At 47.8% G+C, this 19787-nt stretch overlaps 1 protein-coding gene and 1 pseudogene across 2 annotated transcripts; one reads left to right on the top strand and one right to left on the bottom strand.

Annotated features, from left to right (window-relative positions):
* Positions 1-1467: 1467 nt before the first annotated feature.
* Positions 1468-3041, bottom strand: LOC125554519 (agmatine coumaroyltransferase-2-like). The gene has a single exon (XM_048718050.2). It carries the CDS (start codon positions 2973-2975, stop codon positions 1578-1580), a length of 1398 nt encoding a protein of 465 aa, XP_048574007.2. The 5' UTR covers positions 2976-3041; the 3' UTR covers positions 1468-1577.
* A 4191-nt stretch (positions 3042-7232) lies between these two features.
* Positions 7233-10669, top strand: LOC125550279 (protein NRT1/ PTR FAMILY 8.3-like; annotated as a pseudogene). The gene is made up of 5 exons (XR_015600105.1): positions 7233-7574; positions 7685-7787; positions 7877-8094; positions 8177-8706; positions 9547-10669. The product of XR_015600105.1 is annotated as a protein NRT1/ PTR FAMILY 8.3-like (transcript).
* The last annotated feature ends 9118 nt before the right edge of the window (positions 10670-19787 follow it).

Raw genomic sequence — 19787 nt, forward strand, 5'->3', positions numbered from 1 at the left:
ACCCAACACCCGGTCTGAGGGCTGTGGACTTTTCTTGGCCACGCATCGGCGTTGAAGATGCCCTAGGTTCTCTTTGCTGGTCCGGCCTGCCATGCGTGCCAAATGCATGCATGCAAAGTCTGACAGCTGTGGACCTTTCTTGGCCACGCATCGCAGCAATAAGGACCAATGATACGTACCTGCAGAGTTCAAGTTCACCCCTACCTCTTCTTCAGCCAACCAGTGACTTGAGACTTGACTTGCACACACACTCATTTCAGATTTTTCAGGCATGCGCGGACTGACCAGACCACTTACGAGGAGAGCCACGTACCGGTTTGACACCGTGCGTGCAGTTTTGTGCCTAGCTCGGACAAATTAAGCTACACCAACTCGAGTTGACGATGCACCTAGCTACTAGCTAGGTTGATGAATGGTGAACGTGAGCAGCGTCTGGTCCGGTGTGTGACGCAACAGCTGCGATTTGGGACTCGGCTAGCGGCCGCTGCATGCATGTCCTGTCACGATTTCACCAGCACACGATCCACGAGACTGCATGCGCCTGGCTTTGGACTTGAGCGAGCTCCAGATGACTTGGCTACGGCGGCCGGACGAGATTGCATGCGTTTGCGCTGGAAATGTTTGCATGCGTACGTATTTGGCTACGGGTCAAATCAAGTCGGCGTGACGCGACTCTTCATCTATTGCTCCTCTATAGTCCACTAGCTAGCTGTAGCTAGGCCTCACTACCTAAGTGCCTGACTTGCTTTGCTTAAAGTTTGACTGCTGCTTTGGTTCTACTCTTCATCTCACAGTTTGCACTACCCAGCTGGTAAGTACGTACTAGATTACCTAGCTAATCAGAACGAATTTTGCGTCATGATCAGTTAGGATTCACCGGAACTCGTCAAGAAGCAACCTATAGCTGCCGTCTTCCCTAAAAAGTTAAGGTTTCCTTGCCTCCTGTCGGCGCCGCCGTCAGTTCGTCTATCTCCGGTGGCCTTAATTAGGGCCATAAGAGCAGAGTGGATCCCGGCCCTTGCCGTGAGAGGGGCTCCATTTTTAGATATTTCTTCAAGTTTTGTTAGGGTTTGTGTCCTATTCAAAAAAAAGGGACGGCGGCGGCTCCCTGAAGATGGAATAAAATTCTCCCCGTCTAGTCCTCGTTTCGGTGGTGCTTGCAGCATCGTCGGTGGGTGTGTCGAGGTGTGTCTCCGGAGGATACGATCATAGTTGTCGGTTCTCCCCCTTGGATACGTTCATAGTTGCCGGTTCTCCCCCGTTGACGTTGTTGCCCGTTCTGAGACCATCCACATTTGCACGTGCCTGCGGCATCGCCTAATAATTATTTTTTAAGTGGGAATAAAACGTCTTCGAAATGGGTTGAAAGTTGACGTGTGGTCTTAATATATTGTAGATAGACCGTTTGTCAAATTTCATCGCATTTAGAGGTCGTTTGATATCCAAATCGTTAAACTATAGCGGCACCACATAGCTAGTGAGCAAGTACAGGGATTGATCACCGAAATACATATTCTGTTGCATAATTAGGCCCCTTGTATTTCTATGATTATTAAGTTTCGTGACCTGCTTGCAAGCTAATCGATCTTGTGGCATATCCTCTTGAACTCCGCAAGGTGGTCGTCGAAGAGGGCCACGTAGGCCTCCATGCTGCCGTCGCCCAGGGTGGACGGCACCAGGAACAGGCTGCCCTCCATGGGGTAGTACGTCGGCATGACGCGGAAGGGCCCGCCGCCGCCGAAATTCAGGCCGTGGAAGTTGATCCCCAGCCACGCGTCCACCTCCAGGTCCGGGCACAGCACCGCCTGCTCGCTGTCCGCCGTCGAGACCAGCCCCTCAGCCTCCACGACGCCGGAGGAGGCAAGGTCCACGAAGGACCGGAAGTAGGCGTCGTCCACGTCCGCCACGGCGCGGTAGACGAGCTCCGCCGCGTGGCCCACCGGCCGGGACACGAGGTCGCCGGCGTCCGTGCGCGGGAACGCCCACAGGACCACGTTGCCGAAGTAGTCGCGCGGCATGGGCGGGCGCATGCGCATCCGGCCGTTCACGGAGATGCGGACCTTGGTCGTCACGTCGGCGCCCAGGCCGCGCGCCGCGGTGATCGCGCGCCAGAGGTGCGCCACCACGCTCTGGAACGTCGTGTAGCCGCGCCTCGACGGCGGGAGCCCCGACGAGGCCCGCGCCTTGAGCCGCGCCACGAAATCCTTGCTCAGGTGCATCATGTGCACCTTCACCTTGTCGTGCCCCGCCGCGCCAAAGCCGATCTCCTCCTTCTCGTCCATCGTGTTTGGTGCCGGCGCCCTGTACTCCACCTCCCGGTGCGGGAACTCCACGAGCGGCGGCTCGCGCGGCGCGAACCGGGTGCCGCGGTCGCAGACCGGGAGCGGCGACACCGGGAGCTGCCGCGTAGCGAGGCCCCACGCCGCCAGGAAGTTGGCCGTGGCCTGCCCGTCGGCGATCTGGTGGTGCCCCGCGAAGCCCACGGCCAGCGACCCACAGGAGAAGCGAGTCAGCTGCACCTGCACCAGCTCCACAGGGCCGTCGTCGATCCTCGGGTGCAGCCGCCTCACCTCAGGCGACGGCCCGGACGGCACGGACACCGCCATGGGCGCGTCCACCTTGGCCTCCACAAAGCGCGCCCCGGCGTCGTTCAGAAGCACCGACCGGCGCCCGTCGGGACCGTCGCCGATCTGCCCGGCCCACTCCTGGTACACGGCGAGCGCCTTGGCCAGGCCCAGCTCGACCTCGCTGTTGGGCGGGTTCGGCGGCCGGAACGCGAAGATGATGGCGACGTGCTCCCCGTACGTCACCTTGTCGAACACGGAAAGCGGCACCCACTGCGCACGCGCCGGCGCCTCGCCGTCCTCGTACAGCGGCTTGACGATCTTGGAGCTCTCGATCTTAACCTTCATGCTGGTGCTTACACTGTCAGCCTCTCGAGATCTCTGTTTGATTTTGCTTGCACCAATGTGCATGCATGCATGACGTACGTACTCTGATCTGAGTCCGAGTGAGGAGCGTACGTGCTTCACTCCTTTGAGTCCGTGTCACTGGCTAGCTGTAGTAGCTTACAACAGAGACGATATGCTATATATGGAAGCAAGGCCAGGCTATGTAGCCTCTTTTTTGCGGACAAAAATGTGAACGTAGAACGGAAAATTGAGACGCGTATGTATCCCGTACTTACGTAGAGACATTGCTTTTGAAGACATGATCGAACTGGCCCAGCTCGATCGTCTACGTACGTCTTCGGAGTTTCACATGTTGATCTGATTAAACGTCTGGCTAATTAGTTTAATTCGATATCTCAAGTCTCAACCATATATATACTGTATTTCGCGTGCGCCATTCTCTCATTAGTTAGTTAGCTTCTCGATCGGCGACTCTCGCCTGTTTGCTTACCGCAGCAGACAACGATAGAGTTTAGTGCAGGAAATTACGTACTTTACGTAAATTTCATCTGGTGCATGCCATTGTTAACTCTCGCCAGGTAGCTTAGTACATCTCGTTCGTGGGAACGGAGTGTCCGAGGTTGGCTAGCTTGTCTTGTCTGAAAGAGTGGCGGCGTTCCGGAGTTTTCCAGGGAAACAACGATGCGATGGTGCATTGCATGCATGCCGCTGCCAGACACACACACGATCTAAAAATCGAATTCTAGTGCTAGCTAGTGCAGCAAACTGTGAGAGCATGCATGCATGCATGCATGGATTCGATACGGTTACGTAGTACTAGACTACTAGTACGTACGGCCGGAGCAGCAGTCAAACTTTAAGCAAACAAGTCAAGCATTGAGGCAGTGAGGAGTTGATCGAGGATATATATACTACTCCCTCCGTTCATAAATATTTGTCTTTCTAGACATTTCAACAAATAACTACATACGAAAAAAAATTGAATCTACATTCTAAAATATGTCTACATACATCCGTATGTGGTAGTCATTTGAAATGTCTAGAAAGACAAATATTTAGAAACGGAGGGAGTATACAGGAACAAGAAGATGAAGAGTCGCGTCGCGCCGACTTGATTTGACCTGTAGCCAAATACGTTTGTGCCAAACATTTTCACAGCAAGGTCTCCCCTCGCCGAGTCCCAAATCGCAGCTGTTGCGTCACACACCGGACCAGACGCTGCACATTGTCAACTCTGGTTGGTGTAGCTTTGTCCGAGCTGGGCACAAAACTGAATGCATGGGGTCAAAGAATTGGGGCCACGACCGCCACCTGTACGTATCCACTATGCACCACGTGCAGCTTACTCATGCGTCGTCTGGTCAGTGCGCGCATGCATGCCTGAAAATCTGAATCAAGTGTGTGTGCAGGTCAAGTCTCAAGTGACTGGTTCGCTGAAGAAGAAGCATGCATGGGTGGTGAACTTGGACTCTCGTACTACTCCCTCCGTTTCAAATTACTCGTCGCAGAAATGGATATATCTAGAAAAGCGTTGGTCGTTGTTGCTGCGATGCATGCGTGGCCAAGAAAGGTCCACACAGCCCTGAGACTTTGCATGCGCTCGTTTGGCAGGCAAGGCAGGGCAGTCGGCCGGGGCGAGCAAAGGGCATCTCCACGGCCGTGCCATAAAACACCCGCAAGCCTTTCAACTGACGTATCTGGACGTTTTTTACTGTTCAAAACGGCTCCGTAAATCTGGGAATTCACGCAAACCTAATGCAAATTTAGAGGAGGTTTGCGGGAGGATGGAGCGGGCACGTGGTGCGCCTCGTGCCTCTGATCGTTATACTAGCTCTGTTGAACATTAACCCAACAGACACGTGGGACTCAGTTTGGAACTTAACCTGTCCAGCCAAGTTTAAAATCTTCATTCGGACGGCGCTCCATAGCACTATTCTCTGTCGTGCTATTTTGACGAACAAACATTTGAAGATAAACCCGAGCCGTCCTGCGTGCAACTTGGCCCGAATACAACAAGACACCTACTGTTTGAATGCAAGGCTGACGTGGAGGTTTGGAAGCTCCTTGGGATCGATGAGATCGTCAAAAAGGCCTTGCTAGTCGACAAGGCAGGTGAAGTGACTTTGGAGCATCTGTTGTGCGTTCCTGAGCAAGATGTCCAAGTGCTTGCTTGGGCTACCAAAGTTGAAAGAAACAATGGCGACACCGACGACAGCCTACTACTAGTGGTATGAGCACTGTAAGTTGACACACAGAGAAGAAACACGAAATGCTACTGAAATTAATATGGCAGTGAGATGTTTGGCAGCTAACTATATTATCTCATACAGTCCTAAGGCCGAAGTGAGATCAGCCGCTTGGTTGAAACAAAGATATGACTACGTTAAGGTAAACATTGATGCGGGTTTTGATGTGGACACGCTCGAGGGACGGTTGGAGCAGTCATACGAGACCATCATGAAAAGTTCATTGCAGCTGCAAATGAAAAGATTGATCTTTGCTTTGACTCATTCACGACGGAGGCAATTGCAGTGAGGTTTCGAATGAACCCGACACGTACAGTTGGATGTAGTAAGATCGAGGGGAAAATATCTGGTGCTACCGGCTCTTAGGTGCTACCGTGATACGGGCATCCGAGAGCCATTGGATCTCATATCCGATGACATCTAAGAACGTATTGTATCTGCGCGTAATTTTCAAACTAGGATGACGTTTTTGCAAAATGTTTGACCGAAAACTATCAAAAATTTCTGGAGTGTTTGACAAAAAAAAACTACCAGTTTAGGGGTCGGCGTCCCACATAACTACCACTTTTAAAAATTTGACCGAAAACTACCGAAAATTTCTTAATCTGTCCCTAGAAACTACCAGTTTCAGTTGATGATCGTTTAGACTATTTAAACAGAAAACTGACAGGACTGGCCCGGGCGTTTGAGGCTCGTTTAAGGCGCCCGTCTGGATCGAAATTTCGTGGCCGATCAATAACCGGCTTGTCCGCCCGGGTGTTAGAAGCAGGTTTGGGGCACCCGGCTGTAGATGCTCTTAGGGAATCTCCATGGTGGTGCCATAAAACACCCACAACCGTTTGAACGGACGCATCGGGACGTTTTTTTACTATCCAAAGTGGTGTAAAATGTCGGATGCGTTCTCGTGTCCGAATTCCCATAAACCGAATGCAAAGTTAGAGGATGTTTGCGGGAGTATGGACCGGGCACGTGGTGCGCCTCATGCCTCCGATTGTTATACTAGCTCGGTTGAACATTAACCCAACAGACACGTGTGACTCTGTTTAAGGAAATACAGCTCGGACTAAAATCCATCCAAACAGCTTCTTCTATACATAGCAATTTTTCGTCTTTTTTGCCACAAATATGTTTTCTGGTATTCTTTTCATGAAATTTCACACGAAAGTAGATTGGAGACCCAAGTTTGATATCCCTAAATCCCCTTTTCTTTTCTTGGTATTTTTTTCAACTTAACATTCATATAGGGGCTGGAGCACCCCGGTGCTACAAAACCTCTTCCGGCTGTAGATGCTCTAATAAATTTCATAGGTTGCATATATGCTCTTCTCAATGGGTAGTAATTACTGTAAAATTATGGAGTAAAAGATGGAATTAACTGATGAGCCTAAAGGTGTTGGAAGGAGTAGGACAGGACAGCATCACATCTGTTGTTTATCACTCCCTAATTCCAAGTTTAGAGGGTGGTTTGATAATTCTGATGAGTGTTGTTAAGCCTGCACACGTGTTCCTATCCTATGTAGTCATATATCTCTTATAAATGCAAATACCTGAGGCAATAGTGGGCAGAAAAGAGTTGGCTGCGTGCTGCAGGTGGGAACGTCTTGTGGGCCCTATGTGCATATGGACACCACCATCGCCATCCCTCCACCTTTCAAATTTTCGTCGCATCTCTTTATTTTAACCATCCCTCCGACATAATCAATCAATAGTCAGAGACTCATAGTAACTGGTTCCTCAGGCCACCACCAGCGCCATTGATTGTCTTTGCAACGGTGTGTGTCTGCTCCTTGTGATTTCAAAAGTAAAAAAATAAAAAATTGTTAGGTCCACATATATACTGGTGTTGAACAGAATCAAAGAAAAACAAATTTACCTCCTAGCCTCCTACTCCCTCCGTTCCAAATTACTCGTCGCAGAAATGGATGTATTTAGAACTAAAATACATATAGATACATCGATACTTGCGACAAGTAATTCGGAACGGAAGGAGTACAAAAGTTGGAGAATAACACTGTTGCTAATGAGTGAGTGAGAGAGAGGGGGGGGGGGGGGGGTATGTCATGGGCATGGGTCCTGATGTAGGCGAATGGAGACACCACTGTGGTCTGTAGCTAAAATCGACCCTTCAATCATAGTTCACTCACCAGAAAAGAAAATGCAGTCACAACACACGCGATCCCTTGATTTGGAATGAACTTGCCACCTTTTTACCATATATCTTAGTGACCCTACCACTGATTTGGAAGCAACCTACCAGTCTTCAGACCAAAAGTAGACAAGAGCACATGCAGGTAACTTTTAGGCGATGCCGAGCTCCTTTCCTCGACCCTCCTTCTGCTCCATCTTATAAGCAGACATGGAAGCAGCAGCAGACGAGGAGAGGCCCCTGCTACATCTGCAACCGCTGCTTAATCAGGTATACTGTCTTACACTCCACTTCTCTTCTTCTCTTACTCCTTGTCAGTCCTCCGCGAGAGATTTACACTTTCAATTTTCCAAACTGGATGTCCTGGTACTGTGATGTAGGATGTAGGTTCAGAATACACCAGCGATGGATCTGTTGACATCAACAATCAGCCTGCTCTGAAGCACAACACAGGCAATTGGAGGGCGTGCTACATGATTTTAGGTACCAGACAAGAGCGATTCACTCATGCAAACTGCTCCTGTTTTTTCTCTTCTTCTCTTTTTGCTGCTGACCCCCTCAACGCATCTCAGGCGTCGAGTTTTGCGAATGCGTCGCCTTCTTTGCAATCGCGTCCAACTTGGTGACCTACCTCACCACGGTGCTCCACGAAAGCAAGGTCGCCGCCGCGCGGGATGTCTCTGCCTGGGTTGGCGCATGCTTCCTCGCGCCACTTATTGGGGCCTTCTTGGCTGACACATATCTGGGAAGATACTGGACGATGGTTGTTTCCCTTCCGGTCTACACCATTGTAAGTACGGCTAGCACAGCACGGCTAACCCACCAGATCTCTGTAATGATAATTGCGACTCTCAACACTGCAAATTTGACAGGGGATGCTCGTGCTCACGGTCTCAGCATCAGTCCCGACATCCTACTACCATGGTGATGTTCATCATGCTGTGGTGGTGTACCTAGGACTTTATCTTGCCGGGCTTGGGAGCGCTGGCATCAAACCCTGCGCGTCGGCCTTCGGCGCCGACCAGTTCGACAGCGGGGACCTGACAGAGCTGGAGAAGAAGGGCTCCTTCTTCAACTGGTACTACTTCCTGCTCAATCTCGGCTCCCTTCTGTCGAGCACACTGCTTGTTTGGCTGCAGGACAATGGTTGGTGGGGGCTCAGTTTCGCGATCCCAACGGTGCTCATGGCCTTGGGCCTAGCAGTGTTTGTTGGTGGCTCCAGAGTGTACAGGTTCAGGAAACTGAGAGCAAGCCCATTCACGAGCATCTGTCAGGTGCTCGTTGCGGCCATCAGGAAGTGGCATGTGCAACTGCCAGATGATATATCGTCCTTGTACGAGCCGACCAGTTCGTCATCAGCACCTGAATCAAGTCACAATATTCAGCATACGAATCAATTCAGGTACTTCAATTATTGCATTACTAAAATCAATCCATAGTCTAAATTTGACATTTAGAAACAAGTTATTTCATTGAGCTATGACATCTTTTTGTGCAATTGTGAGGTGTGACATCTTTTTTGCAAGCACAAAAGATATCAGAAAATGAGTAGGGTGTTTTGGTGACCGAGCACCATGGAGCCCTTTATTTTTGAAAAAATCAAAATTCAAACTTTTTGACTTCAAAAAATTCTGAAAATAAATATGCAACTATACACGGATGAAATGTATGTGCATGTAAAAATTCAAGATGAAATACTTCGAAATGCGACCTACACAAAAAAGACAAATTTCTGAACTTTGAGGATGAATAGTAACATGTGTTAAAAAGCCTCAGATTTGTCTTTTTTGCACAGCCTTCATTTCAACGTATTTCGTCCTAAAAATTTACACACATGTGTGTTATGCCTCCATGTATATCTGTAATTTTTTTCAGATTTTTTTGAATTGTAAAAATATGAATTTTCATGAATTTTGTGTTTTTCAAAAACCGGCCTCCATGGAGGCCGAGCTCCAAAAGGCATTTTCGTCAGAAAATTTGCTACAAAACGATATCTAGAAACTGCATCTATGAGTAAACTTAAAGTGCGAGACCGCTTTATCGGGTATCAAACGGGAACTCCGAGCAAATAAAACACCTTTCAAAAGTATTAATACAGTCACATGTATGGTAAATGCATGAATGTGATGGACTAAAAAATCTGCGGTTCCTAATGGAATAGGTAACAAAGCCACTTTGCCACCTACTGCTACTAACTCGCCCTCTTATATATAAGTTATAATTATGTGATTGCATTCTTCAGGTTTCTAGACAAGGCTGCCGGTGCTGCCCCCGTTAGACAAGACATGCACGGCGTTGCCGATGTGTTCATGGAGTCTCTGCACAGTAACCCAAGTTGAGGAGCTGAAGATACTGCTACGGATGTTACCCGTCTGGGCGTCGTTCGTGATCTTCTACTCAGTCGCTGGGCAGAGCGCATCGACATTTATCGAGCAGGGGATGGTCATGGACAACCACGTCGGCCAGTTCGCAATCCCACCTGCCTCCCTCTCTATTGTCAGCGTGTTCAGCGTCCTTATTGGGGTTTTCATCTACGAATCCGTGCTAGTGCCACTCGTGCGGCGTTATACCGGCAAGGCGAAGGGCTTCTCGCAGACGCAGCGCCTTGGAATTGGCTTTGCACTGTCCATGCTGACCATGGTGTACTCAGCAATGCTTGAGATGAAAAGGCTGGCCATCGCGCAAGCCAGTGGCCTGGCAGACCAGAATGTGCCTGTGCCAGTGAGCATTCTGTGGCAAGTTCCTGCATATGTAATGCAAGGTACAGCTGGGGTTTTCACAGGAATCGGAATGGTGGAGTTCTTCTACGATGAGGCCCCTTACACCATGAAGAGCCTTTGTGCAGCATTCTCGCAGCTTGCAGTTGCGTCCGCGGCTTACTTCAACGCACTCGTATTTAGTGTTGTTGCGGTGGCCACGAAGCACGGTGGTGCGCCTGGATGGATCCCGGATAATCTGAATGAAGGGCACTTGGACTATTTCTTCTGGATGATGGCTGCTCTTAGCTTACTGAATCTGGCGCAATTTGTGCACTACTCCATGAGGCATAGAGAGAAGACAACTTCTTGACACAAAATGGTGAACACTGGACAGAAGCTTATTGACTTTCCTATCATATCACAACAAAGATGGCTTCTATGCAGTATCTGTGGATGGCGCACAGCATTATCCATCAGAATGATAGATAATAAACTGAAACTTCAATTTTTATCATTGTATATATGGTTTTACTTCCGCCTATTCTCTGTACTTAGCAGCCAACTTCAAACCAAGAGAAGAATTTGAGACAAAATTAAATAAGTTCTTTGGTGTGGGCGGATGAGCTGGTTATGCCCCCACAACTTCAAGAGATCATTTGATGCAAATCAGAGTATGGTTAACTGATGAGATCATTCAAAGTGGTATTTTTCATGCAAAAAATAAAGGACCCCAAGTGGTTTTCTTTTAATAAAGATGATCCAATTAGGGGGTTGTTGTGATAGAATATTCTGATCGTCTTTAAGGCTACTTTCATAGTCAATTGTACCAGGACAGTAGACTGAAGCTCACGAACAGGGAGGCATGCTGGCCTGGATCCCCTACCTAGAACCTCTGATTCCCCTGTAATCTGAAACCTTACCACTTGTACCCCCCCCCCCCCCCCCCCCCCCTATGCAGTGGGATTTTTCTGCTGCTTTGCAGGTATGAGAAATATATTCAGGTAGGGCTTCTCGTCCGCTTATAATCTAGTAGGACAATAATTCGAGAATGTAATCTGGTACCCCTCTGATCCATATTAATCGTTAACTTTGTATTAAACCAGCGACAATTAATGTGGATTGGAGGGAGCAATAAAATTGTTCTGTGCACTTCTCTGGAACTATAAACTGTAGGTATGGCTGCAGAGTTATTTGCACAAAACACAAACCTTGTAAAAAAAATCTGTTGGGTTCCAAAACTACCATTAAGAAAAATGACAATTTCAGGATTTTTCTAATGAGCATATACGAGTCCTGCAGTTACCTGAGCCTCAGGTGCAACTTCTTCCAAGCATCTCAAGCGTCAGTCCGTGCGTAGGCAAATCGCTGAACACGTTGGGCGCGTTCCGTGGAAAGGGCAAAAGTAACCTGCTCCTGCTGGGTGCTGCCGAGAGGCGCGATGCGGCGGCGGTGATGCTCATCCAGCGACAGCAGCATGTGGCGGCTGCGGCGAAGGCCGTTGCAACGAGCGCTCCTCCACGAGGGTGGCGGCGGCGTCGGTCTGGCACGCACGCTCTCGCCATGGCGAGTGCGGAGGCCGCACGGCCGGCTTGGGCCTCTGTACGAGCACAACCGTGTCGACACGGATACAGTAATGGCTTTTTTTCTTCCTCCGCCCCATTAGTGCACTGTCAAAAAACATCTTACATTATACTCTTTCCGTTCTGAACTACTTGTCTTAATTTGTCTAGATACGGATGTATCTAAACTCATTTTAATACTAGATACTTCCGTATCTAGACAAATTTAAGACAAGTAATTCGGAACGGAGGGAGTAGGACGGAGGAGGGAGTATTATGGAGCATAAATTCATATTTATTGTAAAACAAAATGTAAAAAAAAGTAAAACAAAATGTAGACAACTCATCATGTTTATTTAAAAAATACGAAAATGATAAATCATGAACGTTCATATTTTAAGCATGACCATCCGATCGTTTTTTATGACAACTTTAGTTCACGCAAGGTTGACAAACATGACAATATTTCTGACAAAAAACGAACTATGACAAAGTTGCCATGTTTTAACAAGTAAAGCCGCCACCTCATGTCAACTTGCTGTCACATCTCTATAAATTGTTTGTAAATAGTTGCATCTTTATCCATGCATCATGTTAAATTCAAAGGAAATTGAGTCAAGGGAATTTTCAAAAGGCTCGGAAAATATTAAATAAAGGGCAAGGACCCTGAAATTGCATTGAATGAATCCAAAATGCCTTAAAAACAGTTCTGAGAATTTTGGCAGGACTATATATCTAACCAAAATTATTTAGGCCCTGTTTGTTTGGACTTTTGCTTTTATTTTTGCAGCTTTTCCACTTTGACTAAAAAGCCATAAAAGCTCCTAAATAGATGCTTTTAGAGCTTTTTTTGGCTTTTGATGAATCAATATAACAATATTTAGCTTCAAAAGCCATAAGAGCTATAAAAGCACCTATTTAGGCCTTGTACAATGGGAGGTGCTTAGGGGAGGTGCTTAGAGAAATAAACCAGACTTTTCTTAAGCACCGGTGCTTATTTGTATAGGATAGACGGTTAACTAAGCGTCTCTCCTGTAGAAATAGGCACCGGTGCTTCAGAAAAACCCGCTTTATTTTTCTAAGCATCTCTCTAAGCATCTCTCATTGTACAAGGCCTTAGGAGCTTTTATGGTTTTTTGATCAAAGTGAAAAAGGTACAAAAGCATAAGCAAAAGCTCAAACAAACAGGGGCAGTATTGGGCGCCGGTGTGCCGGCCCAACATTTCGGCCGGTCGCCTAGCACCCGTCGGATTGGCACCATCTGAACCGTTTAGGCCTTATCTTCTTCCCCCAATCTGAAAATGATTCCCCCGAGTGAAGCTTCCTTCCCACGCGCATGGCAGAAGACGCATGAAAATCACCTCGTGTCCTCTAGCTTGTAGCACCTCGGGGCTCACCTTTCGTAGAAAACGACGGCGCACGACCCCGTCGCCGGCCGCTTGCAGCACCGCTGCTCGCCGCGCCCACACCCAAGGTCGTCGCTGCAAAAAACGTGGAGGCTGTCGATGTATCTTATTCGTCCGTTGCTGTCATAGGAAGAACTTGTCCAATAGCCTCACAGCTCCACCTCCCAAAATCCTTGCAGCTCCACCTCCCATGACGAGCCCCCGTCGAAGCAATCATCAACGCCAGTCATGGCGAAAAAACGGCGATGGATGCAGCAAAATGTTGTTGCCGCCGTCACAGGTTGGGATCGTCGTCACGAATGGTTGCAGCATATGTCAACGCGGGTCATAGCAAAAAAAGACGATGGATGCAACAAAAATGGCATCTGCCGTCGCAGGTCAAAGCTGTGACATGAATGGTTGAAGCTTTTTCCATTGCCGTATGTAGCTTTTGTCACCAACAGTTGCAGCTTTCTTCGTCACCCATAATTTGTGTTGTCTATTGTTGGAACTTATTTCATCGCCGGTTGAAGCTTTTCTCGTCGCCAGTTGAAGCTTTTATCATCGCCGGTTGAAGCTTTCGTGTTTGCTAGTGCCAACACCCCCAAAAATTGGTTCCATCAATTGAAGCTTTTGGTGACGCTGGTTGTAACTTGCTCGATCACCCTATGCAGCTTTAATATTTTGAGCAATGGCTAACCGCAGATTTTGGTCGTCTTCTTCTTTTTTTGAAAAATCACCGGGGGGAGCTCTCCACCTGAATACATTTCTCAATTTTGTAACCGAACGTTTGTCTGATTACAAAGGTGAATTACATAAGCATGTGTAGACGTGATGATAGATAGGAGCGCCATGAGGAGGCGGCCTATTTATGCTCTGGCTTCTTGATCCGGTGCGTCCAGAGTATGAGGTCGTCGATGATTCGCTTGAGGGCGAAGATGTTGTGGTGATTCTGTTGCTTGAAAGTCATAGAGTTCCTGGAATCCCAAATATTCCACAGTATGATGAGGAGGATTGAGTGCCAAATTAGCACATCCACCTGGGGAGGGAGATGACAGTCCCAAAGGTCGTCGATGGTGTCAGTTGCAGCACCATGGGGGAGTAGCTTTTAGGTTTCATGGGGGAGAGGAGATGCTTGCAGCGGAGGGGGAGGAGGTGCTTGTGCAAGCAGCAAGGGGGCACGCCCTTGACGCCGGCGAACTCGTAGCGCGGGAGACGATATGGAATCAGCAGGAGGTGAGAGGAAGAAGAAGCAGAGAAGAAAGAAGAAGAAAAATGTGAAAAGGACGTCTAGCTTGAGGCCCACTGATAACCCACAAGTATAGGGGATCGCAACAGTTTTCGAGGGTAGAGTATTCAACCCAAATTTATTGATTCGACACAAGGGGAGCCAAAGAATATTCTCAAGTATTAGCAGCTGAGTTGTCAATTCAACCACACCTGGAAACTTAATATCTGCAGCAAAGTATTTAGTAGCAAAGTAATATGATAGTAGTGGTAACGGTAGCAAAAGGTAATAGTAGCAAAAGTAGTGTTTTTGGTATTTTGTAGTGATGATAGCAATAGCAACGGAAAAGTAAATAAGCGAAGAACAATATATGGAAAGCTCGTAGGCAATGGATCAGTGATGGAGAATTATGCCGGATGCGGTTCATCATGTAATAGTCATAACCTAGGGTGACACAGAACTAGCTCCAATTCATCAATGTAATGTAGGCATGTATTCCGGATATAGTCCACTGGTAGAAAAAGGGCCTATAGTCCCGGTTCGTAAGGGCCTTTAGTTCCGGTTCCGGAACCGGGACTAAAGTGTCGGTACTAATACCTCCCCTCTTTAGTCCCGGTTCAATCCAGAACCGGGACTAAAGGCACTCCACGTGGGCATTGCACAGAGCCCAGTCAGGAGACCCTTTGGTCCCGGTTGGTGGCACCAACCGGGACCAATAGGCATCCACGCGTCAGCACTTCTGTGGCTGGGGTTTTTGTTTTTTTTGAAAGGGGGGGGGGTTGGGGGTTTTGCGGGGTTAATTTAGGTGTTTCATATATTGTGTTAGCTAGTTATAATTAATAGAGAGAAGTGTCCTCTCTTATGTCCGTGCTTGGTCGACGCTACGTACTATACATACGTATATAGAGAGGACTAGACACGCTAGCTAGCTAGTAAGCAAACGAAGGAAACAGAAGATCGTCATGAACATATATGCATATATACAGAGAGAAGTGATATCGACCACCTCTCCTTCTCCGAGAGATTGGTCGAACAACAAGTTCTCGTATATCTATCTGACACTACCGGCTACATATATACAATAATTATCTCTTACAAATGTAATCATACGGACTCAGGGTTCACATAGAATTCTCCGTCTTCAGGGATCACGTGGTCAAGAAAGAATGCCGCCAATTCCTCTTGAATTGCTCGCATGCGAGCTGGTGCAAGGAGTTCATCCCGCTTCCGAAACATCTAATTTGAAGAAGGGGGTCAATACATATATATATATATATAAATGAATGAAACTCAACACAAATGATGGTAATAAAATAAAATTGTGAATGTTGTTTATTACGCACTTCATATTGTTCGTCAGAGTAGCCCCGCTCACAGGTCGTGTGGCGGATGGACTCGCAAATGTAGTATCCACAGAAATCATTCCCTTATTCCTGCCACAACCACTTTACAAGAAATAAAGGTCAATCAAACTGATAAGCAAGAATGCCAAATGGTATTGATGAAACTAGCGCTTGAATCAATAGGAGATGCGCGGAACATGCTACTATAGTACTTACTTTCGGTGTCTAAATTGCAGCTTCTTCGGGAGTCCCGGAACTTTTTTGGTGAATTTTTTCCAAACCCTGCCAGACAAAGAAAACAATTACTTGATATATCAGGAAATGAACAAAGTTGCTGATATGTTGGATAATGATCGATTTAACTTACTTCTCGAGCATTTGAGTCATGTCCGCATTGTCCTGGGGATCTTTTTGTCTTGAGTCTAAGACAGTTACTAGTCCCTGCTCAAGCTTAATCTCTAGGAGAATATAGTGGAAACTGCACACGCATGCATAACTCATCAATTACATTACTATAACCTTGACTAATACATAAGGGAAACCGAATATGCACAAGACAGTAACACTCACTTGAAGTTGTAAGGAAAGAGTATTATATCTTTGTTTTCATTTATTACCAACGATCGTAGCAAGTTGGCCTCGGTATCTGTGACATGAAATTTAACCTGAGTTGCATCTATGATATTTGTGTTAACGAACCCAATATCACCGATTTGTCTTTTCTTCAATTCGACGATCTTCAATCTGCATAATATAGTGAGGATAATTATAAATACATGCAATGAAAGAGCTGAGCTATATAGAGAGACTTAATGACACAAGTAGTACTACTTACAGACAGTAGCAGGTGACCGTTGCTTTATCGAGGGCCAATTGATTGAAAAACTGATAGAACTCCTCAAATGGAACAGGCAACAGATCAATTCCAACGAGGTCATGCTCCTTTTTAACTTTCACATACAAAGTACTCCTCCCCCCAGAGTCTCTGCAGATTTTCAAGTACCAATCATGCAATCTTCGCATCATCGTTGATAGAGATCTTTCATCTTTGACGAGAGGCTTCCCGTACTCGTATCTTTGTATCTGCATCTCCATGGGTTCATAATGTACTTCGTCGGGCAGGTAATCTGCAAGGTTGCTATAACCGGGCACCATCCTCGGATCATTATCGACGTTGTGGCTAGGCACCTTGAGCGGGGGGCACGATTGCTTCGCTTGTTCGCCGAGCTGGGCAATTTGTTTCCCAGCTCGTCATTCTTTCAGCCTTTGATCACTGACAGTACTTCCCGACCGCTCCGCTTCGGCAAATTCCTTTCCAATAATGCGGTCATAGTTTCCTTTCGGTGAATCAGACTTCGGCGGTTTTGTCAGGGCAGCCAGAGTGCGCTTCACTTTCACCCGATCTACCTTCTCCTCCGGAGGTGGATGTTTCTTTGCTTTCACCCCTTCAAAGAATTTCTTCACTTCTTCTCGCGCGATCTCGGCGTTCTCCTCCTGGGTCCTCTCGTATGGTAACTTCTCTGGAGTCTTCAGAGAAGGACCGAATCTGTATGTCCTCCCGCCTCTGGTTGTACTGCTAGACACCGACCGAGCAGACGTAGCGGTTATCTTCTTTACTTGCTTAAGAGGCGGAGGAGAAGGACTACGACGCGCCGGAGCAGATGGAGCGGCGGCAGGTCTCTTCCGCCCTTGCTGACGAGGCGGAGAAGGAGGAGGCTGGCTGCTCGGGCGCGTCGGCGCAGGCGGAGAAGGAGGCGGAGTGCCGCCGCGCGTCGGAGAAGGAGCCGGCCGAGGGCCCTGATCGTCACTCGCCGGAGGAGGAGGCGGTGGAGGCGGAGTGCCCTGACTCGCCGGAGGAGGAGGAGGAGGCGGTGGCGTCCAGTTCGGAAGGTTGATGAGCTCCTTCCGCCATAGGCATGGAGTCTTCAGAGCAGACCCCAGCCGAGTCTCCCCTTCACCGGTAGGGTGGTCAAGCTGGAGGTCCTCAAATCCCTCCGTTATCTCATCCACCATCACCCTAGCATATCCTTCTGGAATCGGCCGGCAGTGAAAAGTTGCGCCGGGTTCAGTAGGAAAAACAGAGCCAACAGCCGCCTTGACCTTCAAATTCATCCATTGCGTCATAAGGTGGCAATTTTGAGACTGTTATAGCATCCACGGGATAGCTGGCAGGAGCCGTCAAGGCATGCTCCGGCTGAAGCAGCTCGGTGGAAGCCACGCTGCTTCTGCGCTGAGATGGCGGGGTAGCTTCGGGGGAGGCTTCGGCAGTACGTTTGCTGCGATTTGCTTCTCGTTCCTCTATCGCGTCTACCCTTGCTTGCAGCGCCTGCATTTGGGTCTGCTGCACTTTTTTCCTCCTCTCATGGGATTTGTAACCGCCTGCGTCCGGAAACCCAACCTTCCACGGAATGGAGCCTGGCGTGCCTCGTGTCCGTCCAGGGTGCTCAGGATTCCCGAGGGCCATTGTGAGCTCGTCGTTCTCTCTGTCTGGAAAGAACGTCCCTTCCTGCGCTGCTTCGATATACTGCTTAAGCTTACTGACTGGTATGTCCATTTGATCATTCGTCCAAATGCACTTCCCTGTTACAGGGTCCAGTGTTCCGCCAGCCCCGAAGAACCAAGTCCGGCAACGGTCTGGCCAGTTAATTGTCTCTGGTTCGATCCCTTTATGAACCAGATCATTCTCAGTCTTGGACCACTTAGGCCGGGCTACGAGGTAGCCACCTAACCCCGTGCGATGGTGAAGCTTCTTCTTCGCAGCATTTTGCTTGTTTGTCGCCGACATCTTCTTACTCTTTTCCGATGTCTTGTGGGCCACAAATGCAGGCCAGTGATCTCTGATATTCTCATATCTGCCCTTAAATTCTGGTGTCTCATTATTTTCGACAAACTTATTCAGCTCTTTCGTCCACCTCCTGAATAGTTCTGCCATCCTCTTCAGAGCAAAAGACTTGATTAATTTCTCTTTAACTGGGTTCTCTGGATTATCCTCAGGCGGTAGGGTGAAATTTGACTTCAGCTCAGTCCAAAGATCATTTTTCTACATATCATTGACATAAGAGACCTCAGGGTCTTCTGTAGCCGGCTTAAACCATTGCTGGATGCTTATTGGGATCTTGTCCCTAACCAGAACCCCGCACTGAGCAACAAATGCGCTCTTTGTCCGGAGGGGTTCAATAGGTTGGCCGTCGGGCGCGATTGCTATGATCTCAAACTTTTCATCCGAGCTCAACTTTTTCTTCGGGCCTCGTCTCTTTACCGAAGTTGTGCTCGATCCGGAGGGCTAGAAAAAAGAACAAAGACTTAATTAATATGTGTACATACCAAAACAATGAATGCATCAATCAGCTAGTCAGCATAGGCTTAACTAATATATATACCTGGCCAGACTCGGTTCGGTCACCGGAGCCGTCCTCATGTTCTTCTTCTTGCACCGGCATTAGGTCAACGTAGCCAGCTTGTTCACCCTCTCCTTCCAGACCATCGGTTTCATTGAGAAACAACGAGATGGCATCACTTCCTTCTGCGATTATGTCCCTCAACAAGGCTTCTTTTGTTGCTTCGTCTAGGGCGGTGTCCATAGTTTCTACAAATATTTACAACATGGCAATTATTATTCAAACATGATAGATGGATATATTAGTGCCAAACGTAGAACTAGCTACCTAATCATAGTAAGCTATTGGGAGGGGGTATATATCGACAACGACGACACTACATCTATGTCCCTCGACGACCCTCGTTCCCAATAAAAAAAAGAGGAAGAAGAAGAAAAATAAGAGGAGAAGAAAGAATAGAGGAGAAGATCTCCTCTATTCTTTCTTCTCCTCTTTTTTTCTTCTTCCTCTTCTTTTTTATCCTCTTCTTCCTCTCATGTTCGATAGGATCGCCGAGGGGTCGGGAGGTTGCGTAGTGTCTCAGGATTCAACAAAACCATGTCTTCATCATTAGGCGAAAGTAACATGTGCATGATGGTACGAAGCTCTTCAAAGTTGTTCTAGAACGGACTCCCAGATAGGATAATCCGCCTTTTGGTACAAAGTTCAGCAAGAGCCTTCCGAATATCGCTATTTGGAAGGCCTTTGCTGAATTGGTACCAAAAGGCGGATTATTCTATCCGGGACTCCATTCCAAAACAACTTTGCAGAACTTCGTACCAACATGCCCTGGTTACTTCCGGCTAATGATGAAGGCATGGATTTCTTCAATACTTTGACACTTGGAAACCTCTCTCGACCCCTCGGCGATCCTTGACCCCTCGAACCCTCA

Source organism: Triticum urartu, chromosome 4A (genome assembly GCF_056163025.1).
Source record: "Triticum urartu cultivar PI428250 chromosome 4A, HENAU_Tu73, whole genome shotgun sequence".
Taxonomy (NCBI): domain Eukaryota; kingdom Viridiplantae; phylum Streptophyta; class Magnoliopsida; order Poales; family Poaceae; genus Triticum; species Triticum urartu.

Coding starts and splice junctions, on each gene's coding strand:
- LOC125554519 (XM_048718050.2), bottom strand. CDS start 2,975: ATGCACATTGGTGCAAGCAAAATCAAACAGAGATCTCGAGAGGCTGAC.